Source organism: Xiphophorus couchianus, chromosome 22 (assembly GCF_001444195.1).
Source record: "Xiphophorus couchianus chromosome 22, X_couchianus-1.0, whole genome shotgun sequence".
Classification (NCBI taxonomy): Eukaryota; Metazoa; Chordata; class Actinopteri; order Cyprinodontiformes; family Poeciliidae; genus Xiphophorus; species Xiphophorus couchianus.
In genome coordinates, this window is record NC_040249.1 from 17244344 (window position 1) to 17266535 (window position 22192).

Consider the following 22192-nt stretch of genomic DNA (forward strand, 5'->3'; position numbering starts at 1 on the left):
AATCATGTTGTGATCCTCTTTTCTCCAGGAGGAGTGAAAGCAGAGTCAGAATTAATGGAAAGCTGAATGGAGCAAAAACATGGAAAACGGCAAGAAAACCTGTTAGAGGTTGTAAAATAAAAGTTCACATTCCAGCAGGATAAGCATGCAGGATACTAGTCATTGAGGACTGACTTTGTTCACTATTGGGTTGGAGCAACGCATATTCATTTGTTGGAATGTACTAGTCAAATTCCAGATCTAAATCCAAATAAGAATCTGAGATTGCAGACAACCTATATTTAATCTGCACTGAAGCTGTTTTTTGCCCTTAATATTACATCCCAATTAAATTGTTTGAAGTTTGGGCTTGTAAGAGTAGAAGAAGTGTAAAAATGTTCATGGAGCGTGAATGCTTTATCAAGAGAAAAAAAAAACTTTATGTGAAAGACAATCTAAAATCACAGACACCCACCACAATCACAGCTACACTTTAATAAATACTTTACAAAACTAATGCAGGCTTTTTACAATGAACTGCCTCACAGACAGAATATTACAGTGGTAAATGAACGAAACAGAAATGTGCATGCTAAATATTCATACCCGCAAGCTTACATGGATAAAACCTGCACAGAAAATTATTAAAACTGAGCCGCTCTGTTCTTTGGCCCCTTCTGACCAACACATTCCTGGGAGAGGGCGTCTCATTACTCTTATCACTGCAACATCTACAGAGACAAACTTGGACACGGTCTAACCTGACGTTTCTATAATAGTAACTTTCCCTTTTTAAAAAATGAAGAAATTTCTCCCTTTTTGTGACCAACTCTGAGTAACATTTTGCAGCAACATTATAAAGGAGTATCTTTTAAAAACGGAACTTGTCAAGAAAGCAGAAAAATGGACGACAAGTTTATGACAAATGTGCTTCTTGTGAGGATGCATGAGTCTCTGAGTCTAGTTTGAGCTGCACAGGCTAGAACTCCCTTGCTTCTTCAAACTGTTTGTAATAATCCTCATCCTGAGGATTTTCTGGACACTTCTGGCCATTGTTTGGCGGCCTGGCCTGGTTGTAGCGGCTCCAGTCTCCTTTGCAGATGATCCAGGGTAGGATGTCCACCTTGTAGTGCAGGTCTGCGGAAAACTCTGTGCTGATGAGATTGGGCGTGCCGGCCCCTTTGCCGCGGGTGATGAGTTTCATGCCGTCGTCGTAGCAACAGTGCTGCGCGGCCAGCGTGGTCGACTCCAGGGTCAGCATGGAGCGGATGCAGTAACGGGCTGTAGGCTTGTAGATCTCCAGTTTCTCCTTCGGCCCGCTGGCGTCTTTCCAGCGGAAATCGCGCCGTGTGAGGGGGTCATGCACGTCCGCCGTGCTGTACGCCACCTCAGTTGGGTAAGAGCAGGGGCAGCTGGGAAGGTCGTTAGCCACTTTCGTCATGTACTTCTTCAAGAACTCACTCTTGCAGTTCATCCATCGCTCACAGCTGTCTGTGTCTGGAAGAAATAATGTTTGGTGGCCAACATTAAAGTTGAAATTCAGAAGTGTGAGCAGGAGTAGCTTTTTTTCTATAAGTGTGTGGTTTTACTGAAGACTTTAGGAACATTGGGATAAAAGGTGGGAAGATGAAAGCTGAGACCTTCATGCCCTGCAGCACTTTCAGAGTAATGGCGCTAAAAGGAAGCATACTAAATGTGTAGATCAACATTCTCTGCGATAAAGCAGTCACATCTATAAGTAGGATGGGGTGGAGAAGAAAAGTAAATGGACAAAATCTTACCAACACCAAAGAGCTCTGTGGCATTGAATTCATTTTTCCCAGCTAGCAGGCTCACTTCAGTAGCTGCTGTCTTGAAGGCGTCTTCAAAACCTTAAAGGACAAGGATGGAATGAAGAATGAGTGACTATGAATAAATGGGTTTTGTTTTGCTCCTCACAAGGATAAAAACAAACAGGAGATTACCTGGACAGTTGGGCATGTCGCAAGTCCGGGACTCTGTGGCCGTACAGGCATAACCACAGGACCTGGTTCTCTTCTGGTTGCCGTTTCCACAGGTGACACTACATGCTGACCAGCTGCTCCAGTCTCCTTCACCATCCATGTAGTCTTGGATCAGAGAAAGGAAAGACGAAGGAGACGGTAAGATTTTTAGCTCAAATGGAGACAAAATCCTAGAGTTACAGTGCACTTCAAAAATGTTCATGTATGTATTTTTCACAATTTGTAAAGTTATAAAAGCAAACTTCAATGTATTTTACACAAAGTAGCAAGAGGACAGTACTACATGCGGCATGCATTTTTCTGCTTCCTTCTTAACCTCAATATTATTTAATAAAATCTAGTGTAAAGCCTGCCTTCATCACTACATTACTAAACAGACAGCATCGTGAAGACCAAGAAGCATAGCACAGAGGTCAGAGATAATGTGGAGAAACCTAAAGCTGGGTTAGGTCATAAAAACAATATTCCATACTTTAGTCATCTCAAAAAGCTCTTGTCAATTGGAAGAAAAATGCAAACTTATCAAGACATGGCTACCTGAACTTATTCTGGTGTAGGCAGAAGCAGGAGGTCAATGGTAACTTGTACAAAAAAAATCAGTCCACTAGACATGTACTCCACAAAACCGACCCTTATACAAGAGTAGCAAGAAGAAATCATTGTTGAAGGAAAGTCAGAAGTAGTATAATTTACAGTTTGCCACATAAAATCAGCAAATGCGTAGAAGAAGGTTCTCTTGGCAAATGAGACCAAACAAAACTTTTTTTAATCTGCATGCCAAATGCTATGTGCGGTGGAAAACCAACACTTGGGAATAATAAAACCTGGGAATGCTTTTTCTCACCAGAGACAGTTAAATTGGTCAGAGTTCATGGGAAGATAAATGACAATAAAAATCAGAGCAGTCCTCAAAGAAAACCTGCTAGGAGCTTTAAAACATGGGGACGTTTTACAGTTTCTGCAGGCAAAGGATAGTAACGATACAGCCAGCTAAATATGTTTAAATCAGATCCTATTCAATTATTCAAATGGATAGTACAATTTTTGAGAATTTCCATCCAAACATATGCAAAACATTTTAGATTTCCTGTATGTTTTTCATATAAAATCCCAATAAAATATATTTGTATGTGTGGGTGTAGTATGAGAAAATGCACAAAAGCTTTCTAACAAAAGTTTGTTGACAAATTTTAGAGCACATTGAACATCTGATAGCTACTGTATGTTTAACTCCTTAATTTCAAAATTCAAAGTGAAATAACAGCAAATGCAAACAGAGAAGCAGTTACATGAGGGTCACCTCGTCCCACCACCACTGTCACTCTGCCACACACATTGATCCAAGTTTGAAAAGCCATATTCAATCAGAGAGAAGCATTAATGTGGCCATTTTGGGATGCAAGTATTTCTGGCTGGCGTTCAAACCATCCTATATATCCTCCATCTGCCCTTCAGCATGTACGTTTTTCAGTAATATAAACCACATTAGCCATATTCAGTTAAGACAAAAATCTGAATTCAGAAAGAAAAATAAAGTTTTCAGGCCACACATCAGTTAAATAATTGTTCCATCGGTGGATCATTAACTTTAAGACTATGACAGTAATGCAGATAAAATATTTCATGTCCATTACTGTGGTGTGAAATACAGAAAGAATGATGGAGATGACCGCAGCGATAAGCCAGAGGCATTTAACAGGGGTTATGGCTTACTAAATATCAAACATCTTTCCTCCAAACACCCCAGTGCAAGTGAATAAAACGACAGAAATTCCTCTTTGACTGCGTTGGTTTGGGCATGCTTCAACACGGGCCGCACTGTATGACAGTGAGCATAAATTCTTTCACGGCAGATTTATCTATGGGGTTTGCTTTTGGAGTGCGTGGTTCGAGTCCCTAAGAGGCCCTAATGGTGCTTCCTGCTCCTTGACTGTGACTGAACTTTGATGCAACGACGCAGCTAGCTTTGCACCGCAGCGGAATCTGTCCCATAAAAACGCGTTAGGGCTTCAATCAGGGCTTGCCTAGCATGACTGCCCTTATTATTCTGACAGCTTAAATCAGTAAATCTGCAAATTACAGATTCCACATCAGACTGCAGCCATCTGGGAAGCAGTGCTCAAATAAGAGCCCCATTGGAGCCGGTGACGTATTATGCAAACAGAAACAAATACCCACACCCTGCCGTCTGTCTCACCGTATTCAGTTTGAGCTTTGCTTCCTCTCCTGTCCCAGTCTGATGGTGGCCTGAGAAAGTTGCTGTCCTCTGTTTTTCTCCCATAGGAGCGATCGTGCTCTTCCGTTTGATGAGAGGACGAAGAAGAGGTGTGAGGCCACCAGTTTCTCCAGTTGGGGGAGGCCCAGTTGGGCTTGCTTTCCTTGTGAAGTTCTCTCTCAGGTTCATGGCCTTCTAGTCCATCCACCACTTCAATGGTCACCTGTAGAGATAAATGATAGCTCATGATAGTTATATTCATTGCCATGCCAGGAACTTGGAAGATTAGATAAAAAACAAGTGAGCACAAGATAGCCAAAAGTTGATAAGTGAAGACGATGTACTGTATATAGCTGTCAAAACATTTCCAAGGACACTATTTGTCACACAACCTACTCGTGATTTTCTTAAAACAAGTTGTTTGTCCCTAAAACATCAATTGAAGTTAATGCTACACCTGCAGTCTTTGCAAGTGAAGTCAAAACAATGAGAGAGCATCTGCTGTCAAATGTTCTCTCATTCATTTGGCTCAGACACTGAGAAGGAAAACAAGCACAGGTCCCAATTATCTTCCTGGAGGAATATTGTGCCCCAACTACAATTTCAGTTGTTTCATAACCATAAGGCAAAAGGCATTTCCAGGAGACATTTATATGTTATCCCTCCATGTGTTTACTTCTACAGATTCAGACACCTTTTCTTTCACTGATGATTTGGGCTAAAGCACTTGTCAAATCTTTTTACTGTCACCATTAAGCATTCATCTTACATATTCCAGTCAAAGCTGTTCTTATGCAAACAATTTGTTTTATGTCTCCAGCCATACAGTGACATACTTCAAGAAGGTGCTATTATTCTCACATATGAGGGTGTTTTCTTGTTTTAGTGGCCATGAATTAAATGGTTCTTTTGGTTTCAGTAAAGGGAGATTCAGAATGATGCTAAAAACAACCAGAAAGGCCAACTAATTTATGCGTAATATTTAAGATTTTTATGTTTTTTTGTCTAAAATTGATATATATTCCTCTTAAAGATACGAATGATAACATCGGATGCAATAAGGGGGCCATTTCTGTTGCCCCAGCACACAACATCACTCCCTCCCCCTTTCTGTCCTGACACATGTGCCTCCCATATGAAGAGGGGGGGACACCACCCCTGCCCTCCCACCTCTCTGGCTCTCTCCACCTAAACACAGAGTTCAAAGGGCTACTCGGCCTCCTCCAGACCATGAAAGCCAGATGAATCCCAGGATCAAAGACACCCCCACCTCCTCCTGCCTTGCTCCCACAGCCTCACGCCCTTGCTCAATTGGTTGCTTTCTCTCTTCCCACATCTTGAGATGTTAATACACTTTGTTCATGCTCATATTTAGCAATGATGCCCTCAGAAATGCAAAGAGCCCCCTTTGGTGGATTAGACAGGAGAATGATTTAAACATGGCAGCCGTTATTCAACCATCTGCTTCACTGAGGGATTTATGACCAAGGGCCTGCCACACATTTACATAAGGCTACCGTCCATCTTCCTGCACATGGGTTAGTGCAGCAGTGACGCTCTGTTGATTAGTCTCTGCCTTTCAGCTGTCAGCATGATTGACGTGGAGTCTCTCCTACGCTTTACTGGGATCCAGGAAGTGTGAAAAGGGGCAAGGGTAGAGAAGATGTATGGAGAAAGAGGAAGAAAAAAGGTGCAACGATGTGCACCAGACTGTTCTCCTTCCTGTTATCTCTTTTCCTTCATTGTTGCATCGCCAAAGTTTAAAGGGGTAATTTTAAATTCAAAGGTTATAAGGAGTTAACATCTAACCTGCAGTAGATAATCTTCTTGTTACCTTAATTCATATCATAAATCCAAATTAGCTGGACTTGGTAGCTGAAGCCAAGAGGGCTCAAGACTAAAAAGGACTAATCCTGTCTTAAGGCACCACCTGCAACACAGAGCTCATGAGATGACTTGATACACGATGAGATGTATCAGGTTTATCACCTATATTTGCAGTTCAGCATTCACAGATTTTTTTTCTCGGTGGAACGCAGCTTCAAATTATTTATGGAAAATCAACATATTCATTAATTTTTTTCATAGAGCAAATAAAAAAAATATTTAAAAGCTCAGATGCCTACATTACTTTGCATGCTGGACTGGCTGCCATTTGCAAAGCAGCTAACCCATGAGCACGATTCATTTCCCCTGGTACTGATTTGCGGTAACCCCCAGCAAATCAAGGGGGGTTACTGATTTGCTGTGCACCCCTGCTTAAAAACACCAACGTGGTATGTGGGCTGTTGTATTGTTTGCATTAATCCAGTGATTATTTGCACAGGAAATGTACACCACCAGTGGTGATGGACTGCTACAATATTTTTTGTTTTACTTTTGTTTAGATACTTTCTCTGATCTGAAGATCTGTACATGATTGTTAGTGTTTGTTTCACACAGGAAGATCATTAGTGGTGCACCACATCCTAGCTCACTTCCCTGTGTAAACAATCAATCCTCTGTGTAAATACCTGCCCAATGCAAACATGATGACAGTTTAGAAGTCTTCACCAGGATAAAGTAAATTCTAAAAATATAAAAGTGGTTTGAGTAAATACTGTTATATTGACCTTTACACAACCTCACTTTAAATTGGAATGGTCATTGGTGGTGCACCACATCTACCACAGAGTAAATAATTTACAGATTACGTGTTAATAGCAACCTGGTGTCAACGTAGCCATGGTTTTAAGCTTCCTAAAACAGGATTCCCAAGTTCTTTAGCATTTTGGAGATGAAGAAAATCGGCTTTGGTTTCGCAACAGCTTAAACAATCTGTTAGCTTTGGCCTTTGGGAACAAAGTGAATTGGTCTGTTTGTAGCAGTTAAAGTGAAATTTATTGATTTTACCCTTTAATTTTTTACGAGATAGATACTTTGACTAGAATACTAGTCATGTTCCATGCTTAGAATGCATTTCACGATTTGGTGATGCTTTGTCTCCTACTTAGGTTCCTTGTAATCATCAGCTTTAGTGGAAAATCCCAACCAATGCAATCATGATAGCTGAAAGGGTTAAAAAAATCTGCACTCCCATACATCACCATGAGGTTTTTGACTGTAATAGTTTTAATGTCTCATCTGAGCAGTCTGGATATAAAAAGACACAAATGTCAGGTAAAGTCTGATTGAGGGATGTTCTACTCTTGTTATGTTTGACATAGAAAGATTATTGGTGCTGCACCACCTACTCACAATTTCCTATGTACATATTGAACAGTTTCTATGTAAATAAGCAATAGATGCAAATTGTTTTAAAAATTAATTTTGTTTTATGACATTTTTGAGATTAAGAGTTGTAGAAGTCCAATTTTTTCTTGGTCCCTCTTAAACTAGCTACCGATTTAAAACTCTGGGACCAACGCTTCTGCATTTATTGCTAAATGAAGACGCCAAGAGAGTTATCTACTGCAGGCAGGACATTAACTGCTTATCACCATTTCACAAAGCCTCACTGTAAAAATTGTAGAGTGTCCCTTGAGGTAAAGAAAAGCATCAAAGTGCATCAAACACTTTGCACAGACACACATGTTCACCTGGATGTTGGGGTTCTGTCCATTAATATCAGCTTTGGAGAGGTCCGGAAAGTTATGCAGGTCCAGTAGGAAAGCCCCAGGACCATCCTTGTGTACGTTGCTGCCCTGCACCCAGGGGAGCGTTGCAGGCTGATGGGCTGGCCGGTGCTCGGCACCAGACCTCCGGTCTTCAGGAGCCAGCTGGGCGAATGACCTACTTTTTGCATTTAAGGTGTTTTGCTAAAGAAAAGAAAGAAACAAAAATATGTATACAATTGAAATGTATTTGAATACATGTAGAATATATTTAATTCTTGATTTTGATCATTTTAGAACAAAGACCGCCACATTTTCCTTTTACACAGCAACATTGGATGAATTTTTGAGTTCATGTGAGTTCGACTCTGAACCCAGACAGAACTGTCTGTTTCAATCAAAATAAAATCTACTCTGAGCATGCATTTAGGTACTATGTACATCCTTACTATGTATTTTTCCTTTTTCTATCCTGACTAAATATGCTGCAACTTTACCATAGTAATATGTTGTGTACATAGATAGCATGTTCTGCTGTATTGCTGCCTAAAAAAAGAGCTGTGTAAGAGTGATGGTTTTCCTGCTCTGCTATACAGAAAAACCTAAGCAAACATTGCAAAAATAATTTCATCTGCCTTCTTGAAGACAGAAAAACATTTGGTCTTTTGACAGGGTGTTGTAAATCCATCCCATAATGACAGCTGAGGCATATGTCCTCGATCAGGTATGCACAGAAGGATCAATTATTCCTAAATTGGACAGACAGCCATAAGTAGTCTGCAATCATCCATTCTGGGGTGGCAGAAAATAAGATCAAAGCAAGGCATCAATCATGTTTCTTGTTTTTCTTTTTTCCTTTTCTTCCCAGTGTTTTTGTGGCCAGACTGAGGCCTGAGAATATGGAAGCGGTGCTGCACGGTTGCGGTGGCCTGTCACAGACAAAGTGTCAGCCCAGCCACATTGTGGAGGGCATAAAAGCCCCCACTGGAGCCGTTTGTGTGGAGTAAAGGTGCACTCTGGGGCAAAACGGACACTGTAAATGAAGCTGCACAGCAAGGGAGCCGGGATTATAAATGTACATTTAACTTCTATTGGAGGAAGCAGCTGCATTGCTTTTTTTAGATTAACTTAAATGTGACAAAACGTTAAAGAATTCCTGCTGCGTGTCCTTAAAATGATTAATTTAGAGAAAGAAACACAGATTTTTCTGTAACCTCTTAGTAAAGAATTTAGCTTTTTTTCTGGATGAGGAGGATTCATGTACAAAATTATAATATTTGTGGGAAAAGAAATCATAAAACTGAATCCAGTTAAAACCCTAGCAGTGTTGTTTCCAAAACCAGACACTTATGGCTATGAGCTCTGTAAAAGAAAATAAAAAAATAAAACGATTTTGGGAGACCAATTTATGGTTCAGCAATCTGCTCTTTACGTGAACATTACAGAGCTCTTGCTGCTTCAAACAAAAGTACTTGGACTTTGAGATGCCCATGTGATAACCCTGCCTTTCATGTTCCCAGTCTTCAGATTTCACTCGTTGGCTGTAACTGAGCTCCGCTGAGGGAGCAACCGAGACGGAGCATTCACAGGTTTAATCACAACGTAAATGCAAACATACAGCGGCGTAATACAAAAGCAGGTGTCTCATCTGTGTAGTTTGTTTCAGCAGGGGCCACTATCAATATTTAACAGCATAATGAATGGATATTTATTTTAACAGAGCAGATTATTAATATCTGGTAGTATGACAAATACCAGGGCTGTTTTAGTAAACATGAGTCTTAGAAATTAAAGTTTTTTTTTAGCAGATTATTCACCTGTCCTATATTGTTTTCAGAGGTATTTGAAACACATGTTAACGAAAAAACAAATCCTTTCGTAGTTTTGCTCTCCAACACAACCTTATCTGTAAAAAAAAAAAGCACAGGAGAAACCCATTTAAATGTTAAATATCAAACTGCTTTGACAGCAGGCTGCTTTATAGTTCCTATCACTCATATGTTGAGGAGCAACCTTTCATTTGGAGATCAAAAGTGACACACCAGCCGTCCGCTCATCTGGGGCTTCCCAGGATGTCTCAGTGCCCCCAAACCCCAACTCCCAAAAGGCATGAATGAACACTTGTTGTACACACAAGCCACCTCCTTTCTTCCCTCATCTCTTCTTCTTCATCGCCTTCTTTCCCGCTTCCTCCCTTTTTTTGGCTTCATATTGTGAGGAGCTCTTTAAAGGGCCATGACTATTTTCAATTGGGAGCCACTCAGTTCTCCCCCCTGGGGACCTGGCAGGAAATTAAGGTAGTCTACATGGTACTACCACATGGTTTCCAGCAGTGGTGGAGAAAAAAAAATAGAAATCTTCCTTCCCATCTCACACATCTAAAAAGTGGATGCAAATGAAACTGAAAAAGTACATAGCTTAAAGTAACCTTTGACAAGAGAGGACATAAATAAGCTAAAGTAAATTTTTTTTGCTGCACTTTTGTTAATTTGACACCTGAGCTGTGACAAGCCTGGCTGCAGAATGACATCACTTCTTTTCATTAGGAATCAGTGAAACTTATCTAGACTTTATGCACACTTATCTGGACTTTATGCGCAAAAAAACAAACAAAAAAAACCATTCAAGATTTGTTTCATTTTTCATTGTTAAAGGAATCTCTAGGATAATTGAAATGCGGGGTGATGAACTTGGGATGAAGAGTTCAGAATCCCTCCTTTGATTTCTCAGAATAAACTCCCCGCTGCTCCTCTTCCTGCTCATCCAATTCAACATTTGGCCGGACGACAAATATTCAATAAATTCCTGGAATACTTCCTCAGCTTTGTATGGCCTAACATCCAGGAAAACACAGACTTGAAAATGTGCACCTTAGTTATTAGCTGTAAAAATGAAAAAAAAAAAAAAAAACATACCCGACACATGTTTCTATTTTTATTTCAACAGAAACTCTTCCAAGGAGGATACATATTTATCTGCTACATGGGATGAACATTTTAAATACTTTGGCAATTGAAGGATGTTTAAGACTTACAAACAGTATTGTTTGTAAGCTTTGGTCAAAATCCAAAGCTTTAACAAGAGGGAAGGGGAAGACATGCAAACCAGCAACTGATCCCAGGGCAGCTGCATTGAGGACTCAGTGTCTGCAAATGGGGACCATGCAGCGCCTCGAGCACTGTGACTGTACGTTTGCATGACGCTCATGTTAAAATGGGCAGTTAAGCCATTAGACATGTCTCAAGTGGTGTCATGCTGACAAGTGTTTTCCTGTTGAGGCACGCCCTCACCTGAATCATAGAGGAAGCACTGAAAACAGCAGTTTGAACAGATCAGTTTACCATAAAGCAGAATGGATGTTATCACACTGAAAACATACATCACATGGTACAGAAAGTGTAAAAGTCTAAATTAAGTGAACATTTAAAAATACATAATATCTAGGATACAAAAACTACAACTTGTAGTTGTAGCTACTACAAGTTAGTAGCTACAACTACTTACTTATAGTTAGTTACATAACTACAATCCAAATTTTCTGGATTGTAGTTATGCGTTTGACCCAGTTGATCATATAATAATTTAATGGATGGGAAAAGCAGGTGAGATAGTATTAAGATAAAATAATTTGACTTAATCAAAGATCTGCAACTTTTACAACCCAAAGAGTCATTTTTCCCACCGTCCTGCTAAATAAAACACATATGCCCTTTGAATAGAGGATGATTCTTTCTTTTTAAAAAGCACAAGAAAAATATACTATTGTGCTTTTAGAATGACTTTATTACTGTAATTACATGCATAAAAAACTATGAAAGTTGCTAAAACCTGCATTTGTGCATTAAAACAAACTGCTTGGTTCTTTAAAAGTTTATATCCAAAGTTATAAAGAGCGATTGTGGAAGGTCCAAAGAGCCACTTATGGCTCTGGAGCCACAGATCAAGTAAGATCTTAACACCTGGTCAAGAACTTACTTAAAAGTTCTTGATGCTGCGTATGGATCATGGACATGAAAAATCTAAAAAATAAATTAGATTTCTTTATTCGCTTAAGCGAACAAAGTTCATGTTAAAAATTCCCCTGGGCTATTTTGTGGGACATTTTTATGCCAAACCAGAGCTTACCTCTGCTGTCTTAAAAATATTCCAAACTCAAGAGGATCACAGCGGTTTTAAAGCAACACCATTTTATAAACTCTTGTCACATTTACATTGGATTTTATGACTACATGGGAATTGTAGTTAGGAGATGGGGTGCCACCAAAAATCATCCTGTGTGAAACATGCATGAAGAAAAGAACATGTAAAGGATTTCAGATCAAAGTAGCCAGTGGCACCTCTAAGGGGTGATCAGGAGGGGGCATGGTCTCCCCCTGGATAATTTCTGGCCACCCCATTTGACTCCAGAGAAAATACTGATATTTTGATTTTAGCTGCTCTTTACTTTTCTAACAGTTAATATAACTGGAAATACTTTGACAATAATTATTGGCTACTAATATAGATTTTTACTAAATAAAACACAAAGAGCATTATCTGTTACAAGTAGAATGGGAGCTGCCTATGAGCCTTTAACACACCCTCACTTTAAAATTCCTGTACTATACCTTTGACACTTTCTAAAGAAGCCTGTTGATCCCAAACCCCTCATAAGTCCTTGGTGTGGATTTATGGCTTTGTTGAAGTATGTCTGCTTGATGTTGCTGTTAAAATGGGCTGCTAAGCCATTAAACATGTTTCAAGTGGTGTCATGCTGACAAATGTCTCCCTTCTGAATTTTGTTATGGCACGTTTTGACCTGGATCACAGGGGAGTCAAAAACATCAGTTTGATCAGATGTGTGATAACAACCAATGTTATCACACCAAGGAAAAATTAACCCGATTGATTTATTGTGCAAAAGTTTATGTTGAACTTCTGATTCAGTAATCCTGGATTTCAGTGCTGATTTCATTATTGTCTTCTTGGCACACCAGGAAAGGCCAGGATTGTTTTGTGTCATTTGACAATAATAAACCTGAGTTAACAAAGATCACATGTGGGGTTCCTCAAGGTTCTATTCTCAGGCCACTTTCATTAAATATCTAGGCTCCTACTTGCTCAGAATATGGAGTACTGCAACACCTCCTAATATCGATAATATGTGGCATAACCTAAGTGAGTGAATGTTCCAGAAGTTCCTCTAGCTCAGAGGCATCCAAAGTATAGCCAGAGGGCATTTGTGGCCCTTGAAATGATTTTGCTCAGCCTATGCACCACAATTCGAGAATGGCACAGTACTGGTTGAACAGCACAAGTGGTTGACGCAGAGACACTTAAAAAAAAAAAAAAAGGTGATATTTCACATTTTAAAAAGAAGGTAAAATGCAGTTTTCCTAAAATAACTGCTCCTCATTTCTTACCCACATTTTAAGTTAATGCATCTTTATAGTAAATGGAGCCACAAATATCCAGTGGTTTTCGCTCAAAAGCAGAGGTGGATGCACCAGTTTCTGCAAAACAAGTGACATATCCTGTTCTTCATACTAACACCACACATGTAGAAATTTTTAATTTTAAAATCAAATATTCACCCCTTTCATTGATTTGCTAAATTATGTTCTATTTAGTTAAGTTCTTTTGTGTTTTTAATACATATTAAGAAAGTAATTTTGTGGCCCACGGCTGCTTTGAAATTGACAGTGTTGGCTCCTGTAGCAGAAGGTTCGGACACCTCTGCTATAGTTTAATAATACTTAAATCTCAACTAAAAACCCACCTGTTTAGAATTGTATTTGAAATGTAATCAATTATAAATTTATTGATGGAACTTGTCTTAATGTCGTGTTTTGATTGTTGATTCTATGTTGCGTTGTGTTTCTGTGTTTGTAATGATGTAAAGCACTTTGAAATGCCTTGCTGCTGAAATGTGCTATACAAATAAAATTTGATTGATTTGATTGATTGATAATACAGAAAAGTTAAAGACCATTGTTTTAGTCCCCAAAATGCTAGAGATCAGCACTCAGAATCAGTGAGGCAAAAACTAAACACAACACCTCTTGCTAGTAACTTAGCTGTTTGACTCAAATGGAAATTTTAACATCCACATAAAAACCATGACTAAATGGTCCCACTACCATCTCATAAACATTGCCAGAACAGGAGGTTTCCTGTCAATACAGGACACAGAAAATATTTTGCATGCTTTTATATCCAGGTAGAGTGTTGTAAAGTTGTTTTTAGGTTTTAACATGATTTTCCTGCAACACTGAATGATCTTCGTTCTAAATATATTTCAGGGGTACATATCAGGGAAGCAACATCATTTTCTATTTATTTCAATTTTAATAAATTCATCTCATTAAATGTTCTTGTTAATCATTTAACCATTCCTGCTTGTAATGACTTTTCCTTTCCCTATGTTCCGATATTTTGCAGCATGGCACCTTATTTGGTTTTTGTATAAATAGCAAACACAACAACAAACACAATTTTCCTTGCCTGAAATCCAAACAAGGTGGAGGTTTGGTTTATGACAAAGTGCTGTCCAAACACACATCATGGAATCTTAACAGGAAATGGGGCACCATCAGGGGCTCAGGCCTGATCCTCTGCCTTATCAAGTAAGGGTTTGGATGACAGTGAGGAGCCCTTGATGACAGAAGTGCCTGCAGCTAGCATTTAACTCCCTGACAATAGGAGGTGTGTCTGTTGTGGGGCAAAGGTGCTGATCTCTGACCCCGGATCATTTTCTACCCCTCTCCTGGCACACCATCATTCCTGGGGGTTCCCTTTTGGAAGAATGCACCAATCCCCAGAGACTCCAAGAGTCTTCCTCAGTAAGTGAAGGCTTTAATTAACCTCACAGAGCCAGCCAGAAGCATAAGCAAACTAAGCGGCTGGTCAAAGTCACCAGGCCCGCACTCTCTTGTTTGGCAAGGATTCTCTTGAAACAAAGATTTTGATCTCATTGGGATTTTCCCGGTGGAATCAAGGTTTATAAATAATATAATAATACAAATAATAATAATAATAATCATATTAATAATAATAATAAAAGCCACCAGAGGGCCCCAAAGAGCACTTAGATTCCGACTCAAATGAGAACTCAAAACTTCTGATGTCTTTAGAAATAACGACTACCATTAAATTGCCTCAAACAGTTTTAGAGTGATGAATAACAGTTTTTCTTATTTATTGAAACTATTTGACAAATGTATCAGTTGTAAACATTAAGAGAAATCTTTGAAGTTTAATAAGTCATAATTGATCATAAACTCCGATTATCTTTGATATGCGTTTTCTGAACTACATCTTCAGATATTAGTTTTTTTAGTCACAGAAATTTTTCCAGAGTTAAACATGTAGTTTTATGAGTAATTATTTAAGTTAAGGAAAAAAAGCTATGCAAACTAACTTGGCCCTAAAATGTAGCAGTCAAACAATCAAATCATTATTTGACAATTAATTTATTGTGACTAACTATATTTTTTGGAACACAAAGTTTAATTTTATTAGCCGCTCCATAGCAGTTTTACTACCAGACTTGTACAATCAAGAAATCACCTAAACAGAACCTGTCCAACAACAGGAAGTAGACTAGCAGATCTAAAAAAATAAAATAAAAAAATAAAAAACAGATGTCACAGCCTGATCAAAAGAATTCAAGTACAGGTAAGAATAAAAAGCATTGATTTGATCAGTCTGGAAAAGCTTACAAAAACATTTTTGAAGGATTTGGGATTCCAGTGAATACCAGAGGGGAGTCAATATTCTCCAATACAGAAATCATGGAAGTGTGATGAACCTTCCCTGAAGTAAAGGCACAATACCAAAATCCCTCCAGAAATAAATCAAGAACCCAAAACAACATGTAAAAAACATCATACTGTCAACAAAACACAGTAGTGGAAGTGTGATGGTGTGGGGCTACTTTGCAGCTGTCAAGATCTGGATGATCCTGACAGCTGCTGCAATATAAATATTGTTGCAATATTGCAACAATATTAATAGTTATTAATATTGCTTGCAATGAATCCCAAGGAATCTCGTTGCATTCGTTCTGATAATCAGTTTTTGACCTGAAAACTCCAGCAAAAAAGCAGGTTATGCAGCTGGACAATTGTCCAAACCACACTAGCAAGTCCAGGGGAAAAAAAAAACTAATAGAAGAAACAGATTTTGGAGTGGGCTCGTTAAAGTCAGTTAATTAAGAGGTTGTAGGATGGCACTGAAACCATCCAAAGTGGCTGAATCAGATCTGTTCCTCCAGTGATGTCAAAGACTCACTGCCAGGTGTCACAAAGGCCTCATAACATATGTTGCAATCAAGGGTGGCATAACTACTGGTTTCATCATTTGAAAACTGAACCCTTGTCTGATACTAACGGCTGACAATCTAAAACTTTTATGACCAGAATGCAGAAACGCAAAAAAAAATTTTCATGGTCCTGCATTTAGAGGATGTGCTCCACTGAAAACTGGCATAGTGAGCCTACAGAAATAAAGATCAAGCATGGGCAGTTCAAGAGTTGCAAGTGGCTTTGTGGTGAGAAACCACTGGACCCCCAAATCAAGTCCTGGTCAAAGCCCCCTGTAGACTTGTAGTCGGCTCTGTTACCTGGACAACACCTACCCTACTCACCTACCTAACACCATTAAACTTAACGCCATTAAGTTTCTACTTCGTGGCAGCAGATTTCCTTACTCACCTCCGTAAGTGTTGTATCCTGATCCAGGCTCACAGTAGCATTTCCTTGAGGCAGCGGGTTGCTCCGCAGCACCGTGATGTGTAAGGTAAGGAGGAGAAGTCCCAGCAGCAGCAGGAGCTCTGCCGCCAGCCGCACCATCCTCTTGACGCGGCCGCTCTTTGGAGCCCGCGGTGTGGCCGGAGCACCAGCTCCGCCTCCGACTCCCACCGGTGCAGAGACTCCAATCTCCGGATCCGCCGGGGACGAGGAGCCGCAACACCACTTCGGAGCCACTTCGGGAATCAGAGGTGCAAAAGAAAAAGAAAAGGGAAAAAAAAAAAAACCGGGGAGGAAACCGATCGAAAAGGTGGACAAGCAGTCAGAGAATGCGAGGAACTGGAGATGGAATTGGATCCAGGTTTTTTTCTAAACCAATTCTCCTTGGCTTTCTAATCATATAATCTTATTTAGGCTGAATGAGTAAACACTTGGCTGAGTTCAGAGACTACTCTAGCCTGTAGTGAGTAGCTGTGGTGTTGATCCAGCATGGAGCATTAGTACTTTCCGCTCTTGTCAGATCTCCAAACTCAGAAAACTCGCAGCTGCGTTTCCTCGCCGCATTTTCAACCTCATGCCACAGGTTTTCCTCACTTCCCCACTTCATCCGCTTTGCGCAACTTTCTGCACAGTCCGCATTCTGCGCGGCATAGTCCAGCGAGAATACCTTTGGGCTAACGGCACAGGTAGAACCGAGGAAAAACGAGAGATCTTCCAAGTCAGGGTCAGCATTAACCTCACAGAGTTGAAGAAACCTGCGGGAGGAAATAGGGCAGACGCACGCTGGTGTTGTTGTGCGATCTGGAGCTGGTTTTATACCAAGGCACCCCCCCCCACCTCCCTCCATGTGCCCGCGCCCTCCCCTCTGATTAACTCTTTCATCCCTTTGAACCCTCCTCATCAAACTGAGGTGCAGCTGGCTTTAATTTCCACTTATTCTGGTGAAAGATCAAGAGGAGCGCTCGCCCACTCCGATTTGCTTTTCAGTCCTAGAATTAAAATGACCAAAATGCGCTTTTGAACACCACTTTCTGTAGATTTGCAAGGTGAAATATTATTCCTTATACACCTTAGCTGAAATTTATTGGGCCAAATCAAAGGACCTGTAGGCGCATCTAAGGTCGCACCAGGAGGTTTACACCTCAGCTTAACGCGTGCGCAGCTGCAGCGTAAAACAGCGGTGACACTTCGCTTAAGCAAGACAAATGGTGCGTAATGTGATTTTAGCCAGTGCGAGAGCGTCACTGACCCCTTGAAAGGACAGCCCACCGTGTTAAAGCATGCACCTACCAGGGATGCTGCTGCCTCAATTCACTGATCCTGCACGGAGAGGAAGACGCACTTTAAACCGTTTCCCTGAACTTATTCACCATGAGATACGAGAGGTGGAACAAAACTCCTGGTAGCAAACATGCAGGGGCGGTCCTACACAAAAACTGGATGAATAGAACGACAGATAAATAAGCACGAATGGACAAATATGAGGATGGTTCAACTGAAACATGAATGCATGGATTGATAAAATAAGTAGACGAATAAGATGACGAATGGACAGACAGATAAACACAAATAAATAATAGAAGGAAGTTTAAACAGTGGATGGAGGACAAGATTATTAGATGGATGGGTAGATGTAATAAAAAAAAGTAAGTTGTTGAATAGATAGACAGATGGATGAGTGGACAAGTACGTATATGGATGGAATATCAGATGCAGTGAGGATGATTGAATGGATGTACTGATGCAATTGTTATACAGTGGGACAGGTAATGAAGTACAGTAATATAATTATTTTTCCATTCTCCATTTTCTTTTTCCATATTTATTTGAAACACTTTTCCAGAATGAATGGGGACGCTGTAAACATATTAATATGTGAATAAATACACATACATTTTCGAGATTAAAATAACTTACTCTTTATTATCTGTCATGGTTTGAACTATTAAATAGAGAACAAGATCAACAAACCATAATAATACTGAGAAATAGCTCCTTATTTTGAAAAAAAACAACAACCCAAAACAAAACAAAACAATAATATAAAATAAAAGCATAAATATTTTATCGCATCACTTTATTGTGTTTGATCATGCCATCTATTAAATCCATATCTTAGTTTAGAGTTTCCAGATTTAGATCCTTAATACAACCTTCAGTCTTTCTTTCTCAAAGCAGAGAACAGATGTCCAAAACATGCAAATGTGTCCTTTTGTCTGCTTCACTTCAAAACTCCTCTCCCAAAGTAGAAAAATATCAGACTAAATGGAAAACAGAGAGCAGGTTCGCCTGCCTTGGACACAGTGGTGGACATCAAAGGCGTAGCAGAGGATCCCCCTTCAGAACAGCAGCTACATGCCATTGCAATAAGTGAAGTGAATTAGGATGTGAAGTTCAAAAGAGGCTGGTGCAGGCAGGCCTTGACACCCATAGTGTGGCTTCGCTGATGTTTTAATGTCAGGACAAACCATGTGCCACTCTTCTGCTGATGCTGAAACTTGTTGCCTTGGCATTACCTGTCACTTTGGTTGAGTACCTGCTTGGAGCTCATTCCTCAGAGGTAAAAAGTAAATTTAAATGTAACAAATTTAAATCTTGATGAAATAATAAAAAAAAGGGAAAGCAAAGCCAGTGATGTAAAGTAAAATTGTGTTTTAGGTAGCTGTGTTATCACATAAAAAGTCCAAATTTTCTTCTAATGATTAATAATTTGAGCTGAGAGTCTCCGATAGTACTACATGTTACAGCTTATACTTTCACAAAACTTTAAAGTGACTTTCCTTAAACTTGGAGATTACTTTTTAAAACTTTTAGTGTCTTGGAAATTTTATTAGACTTTACTGGATTAATACCTGGAATTTACAAGGTATTTTCCAAAAACTTAAAGGTCTCTTTTTTTTTTTTAACTTGTCAGGTACGTTCCTGTTACTTAGTGGTTATTTTCCCAGAACTTAGATGTTTCTTTCAGGCACTCATCAATACTTTCATGGATGTTACTGATTACTTTCACAGAGCCAACCAGATGCTTTTCTCGAACTTACAATGTATTTTAAAATAAAATTCCTGGAACTCATTGATTACTAAAGTTCTGGGAAGTACCCTATATGATCCAAGAAAATACCTGGTCATTTCTGGTAAAGTAATCAGTAAACTGAATAAACATACATGACAAATAACCTCCAAGTTTGAGAAAAGTATGTGGTAGGTTCCAGGACAGTAATAAGTCTTATGAAAGTTTCAAGTTCTGAAAGTACGTTTTGAAATGTATCAAGTATGTTCCTTAAACATTTTCTATAAGTTCTGGAATGGAAAGCTCTAAGTCCAGGGAAAGTACAGGGTGTATTATGTAATGCTACCCTTTTTTATTTCAAGTTCAAGGTTATATGTGCAACGTGCAAACATTTTAAGCTGTCAGAAAAGCGCCTGAAACAAAAATCCACAAATATAATATTCCCTTTGAGCTTAAATTCTTATATTTCCTCTTCGAATACAAAACTTTGAGAAGCTTAATGGCACCCATCCGGAAGACATTAGTGCATCCTAGTGCTTCGTATCAGGCCACCTTTCAGCTTCTCCCCCAGATCTCGATGGAACGGTGCATTACCCTGGCGTCACAGATTTGATGATTAAAGAAGCTGTTCCTTATTGTTTCTGGCTGCAGGAGCCAGATGTGAAGTATTGACTTACAGAACAAAGTGATCAAGCAAAGAGCAGAGTTTCTTTCCTCCCTGTTTGTCTTTTTTTTAAAAAATTCCTTCCATGTTTAAAGTAGTTCTACAATGCTATCCTGAGAGCTCCGCATCGTATCTTTATGCGAAATTGTAAAACATTATTATGTTGTTTATGGAGATAAGAGCACAGTGTCTCGTTCTGAAGAAAAACAAGCGCAAACTAGACCCAGCCTGACACATTGTGAAAACACATATATCATCCATTTATAATCCTTCCTGTCTTAATCAAATGATTACCCCATGCCACGAGAATTCAGGGTTCAGCACTAATTGGTAGGTTAGGTTTCTGTTGGCCCAGGTGCCGCATACTCTGCATGCTTACCTTCGCAACTGTTGAGCAGCCTGCGTGTGCATGAGCACAGTGGTCTTTAAAACACCGACAATTAAACTGTTTGGATTCGGCGAATATATGCAGTCTCACCACAAAACATGCTGCAGCACCTTTTTTATTCGCTGGGATTCAACTATATGTCAAAGAGGTAATTGCAGCCTGATATATTATTTGCAGCAGGACTATCATTTAGAGTGGAAATGAAAGTTGTGTCATGCTGAGACTTTTTAAAACAACATTTCAGTATGGTTGTGAGTACTGAAAATAATCATGGATTAGGATGTTTTAAAAGCTACTGCATAGAGGCTCAAGGCTTCAACACACATGTCAGGTGGGTAATCAATCAACTTTATGATTCACCAAGCTTTCAATGGCCACTTTTTCTTTTCAAAAATAAAGAAATCGGCAGGGAAAATAACTTAGCAGCCAAACAGTAACAATATATGGCCTAATATTCACTTTTAGAGCCAGAAAACCTTCAAACTCTGAAAGTATAAAACACCTATAAATTGCAATTAACACCTGGTTCAGACATAAACAGAGCATTTGAAATTATGCCCATCTAAATCAGAAATACACTATGGCATGTTGTCTGAAACTGCAATATTAATTTCAATTAATAAACACTCTCTTCAAATGTTCTTTTTTCATGTGTAGCAATGAAAATTAACAGCGACAGCAACATGTTTTTATCTTAGTTTCTAAAGGGAAGTGAGACCAAGGAATGAGGGGGCATTTGACTGCAGCTGCTGAAGTTTCTTAACTTCTCTGAATCCACTACATGTGTAGCCCTGAAGTTACTTTTTACAGCCACAAGACATACTACTGAGAGAAAACTAACTGTAGACACACTTTAAATGATGAGACGTGTGCAAAAAAAATGTTTCTACAACTTCAAAGCTGTAGTGAAGCAAAAGCTCATAAATGAAAACACGGACAGCTCTGTGGAAAGCAGACTTTCAGCTGCTTCTATCCACTACTATTGTGTTATACACAGTCGTTGCATAGTTTGCTTATACAAAGTATTCCGGTGTTAGTAGGGAGTGCTCAAAACAACAGGTATGTCAGAGAAATAATGCTGGTCAGAACTGGTGCAGAAACTGCAACACCTGTTAAGATTTTAAAATTACAATTTTGTCACAAAAGTGACACAAAGTACTTTTAGGGATAAGGTACTACCTACCTTAGAAAATGGGTAGGGATCCCATTAGTCAGGTTTTTAATCTACAAACAAACATTTCAACCAATGTTCTCTTTCTCACAAGATAAATTTATATAAATCTTCACCTTCTGAACTTAAATTAAAGCTGCACACTTTGTGTTCACTATTTTCTTCTTGGTTAGCTGTTGTGTTATGTGCTAATACCCATGTTTGATGTTTCAAACTTAACATCTTTACAACAACTTTAAGCTTACTTGCTTATTTTCTTTTCATAATTTTTTGACATCTCACTGTTGAAGACATGGATCATAGTGAATATACTAGCATCAGCTATGATCCCTTTTTAAAAAAGCATTGTGTTGCTTAAAATAATACAAAATAAATAGTAAGTAAAATAATTTATTCTTGAATAATTATCAGTGACAGCATTTTTAAAATTGACAATAATG

General features: G+C 39.1%; 1 protein-coding gene across 1 annotated transcript; it reads right to left on the bottom strand.

The window, feature by feature from the left end:
* Positions 1 to 454: 454 nt before the first annotated feature.
* ism1 (isthmin 1) lies at positions 455 to 17318 on the bottom strand. Its single transcript, XM_028007412.1, has 6 exons — positions 16484 to 17318; positions 7776 to 7994; positions 4180 to 4420; positions 1944 to 2087; positions 1761 to 1850; positions 455 to 1476 (listed from the first exon to the last, which is right to left on the bottom strand). Exons 1-6 carry the CDS (start codon positions 16619 to 16621, stop codon positions 959 to 961), a joined length of 1350 nt encoding a protein of 449 aa, XP_027863213.1. The 5' UTR covers positions 16622 to 17318; the 3' UTR covers positions 455 to 958.
* Between the last annotated feature and the right edge of the window lie 4874 nt (positions 17319 to 22192).

Bases quoted from the DNA above. Each gene is read 5' to 3' on its own strand.
- ism1 (XM_028007412.1), bottom strand. From the start codon at position 16,621: ATGGTGCGGCTGGCGGCAGAGCTCCTGCTGCTGCTGGGACTTCTCCTC. The intron at 2,088-4,179 runs GTGAGACAGACG...CTCTGATCCAAG, and splicing joins CAAAGCTCAAACTGAATACG to ACTACATGGATGGTGAAGGA. The intron at 1,851-1,943 runs GTAATCTCCTGT...TTGTCCTTTAAG, and splicing joins CGACATGCCCAACTGTCCAG to GTTTTGAAGACGCCTTCAAG.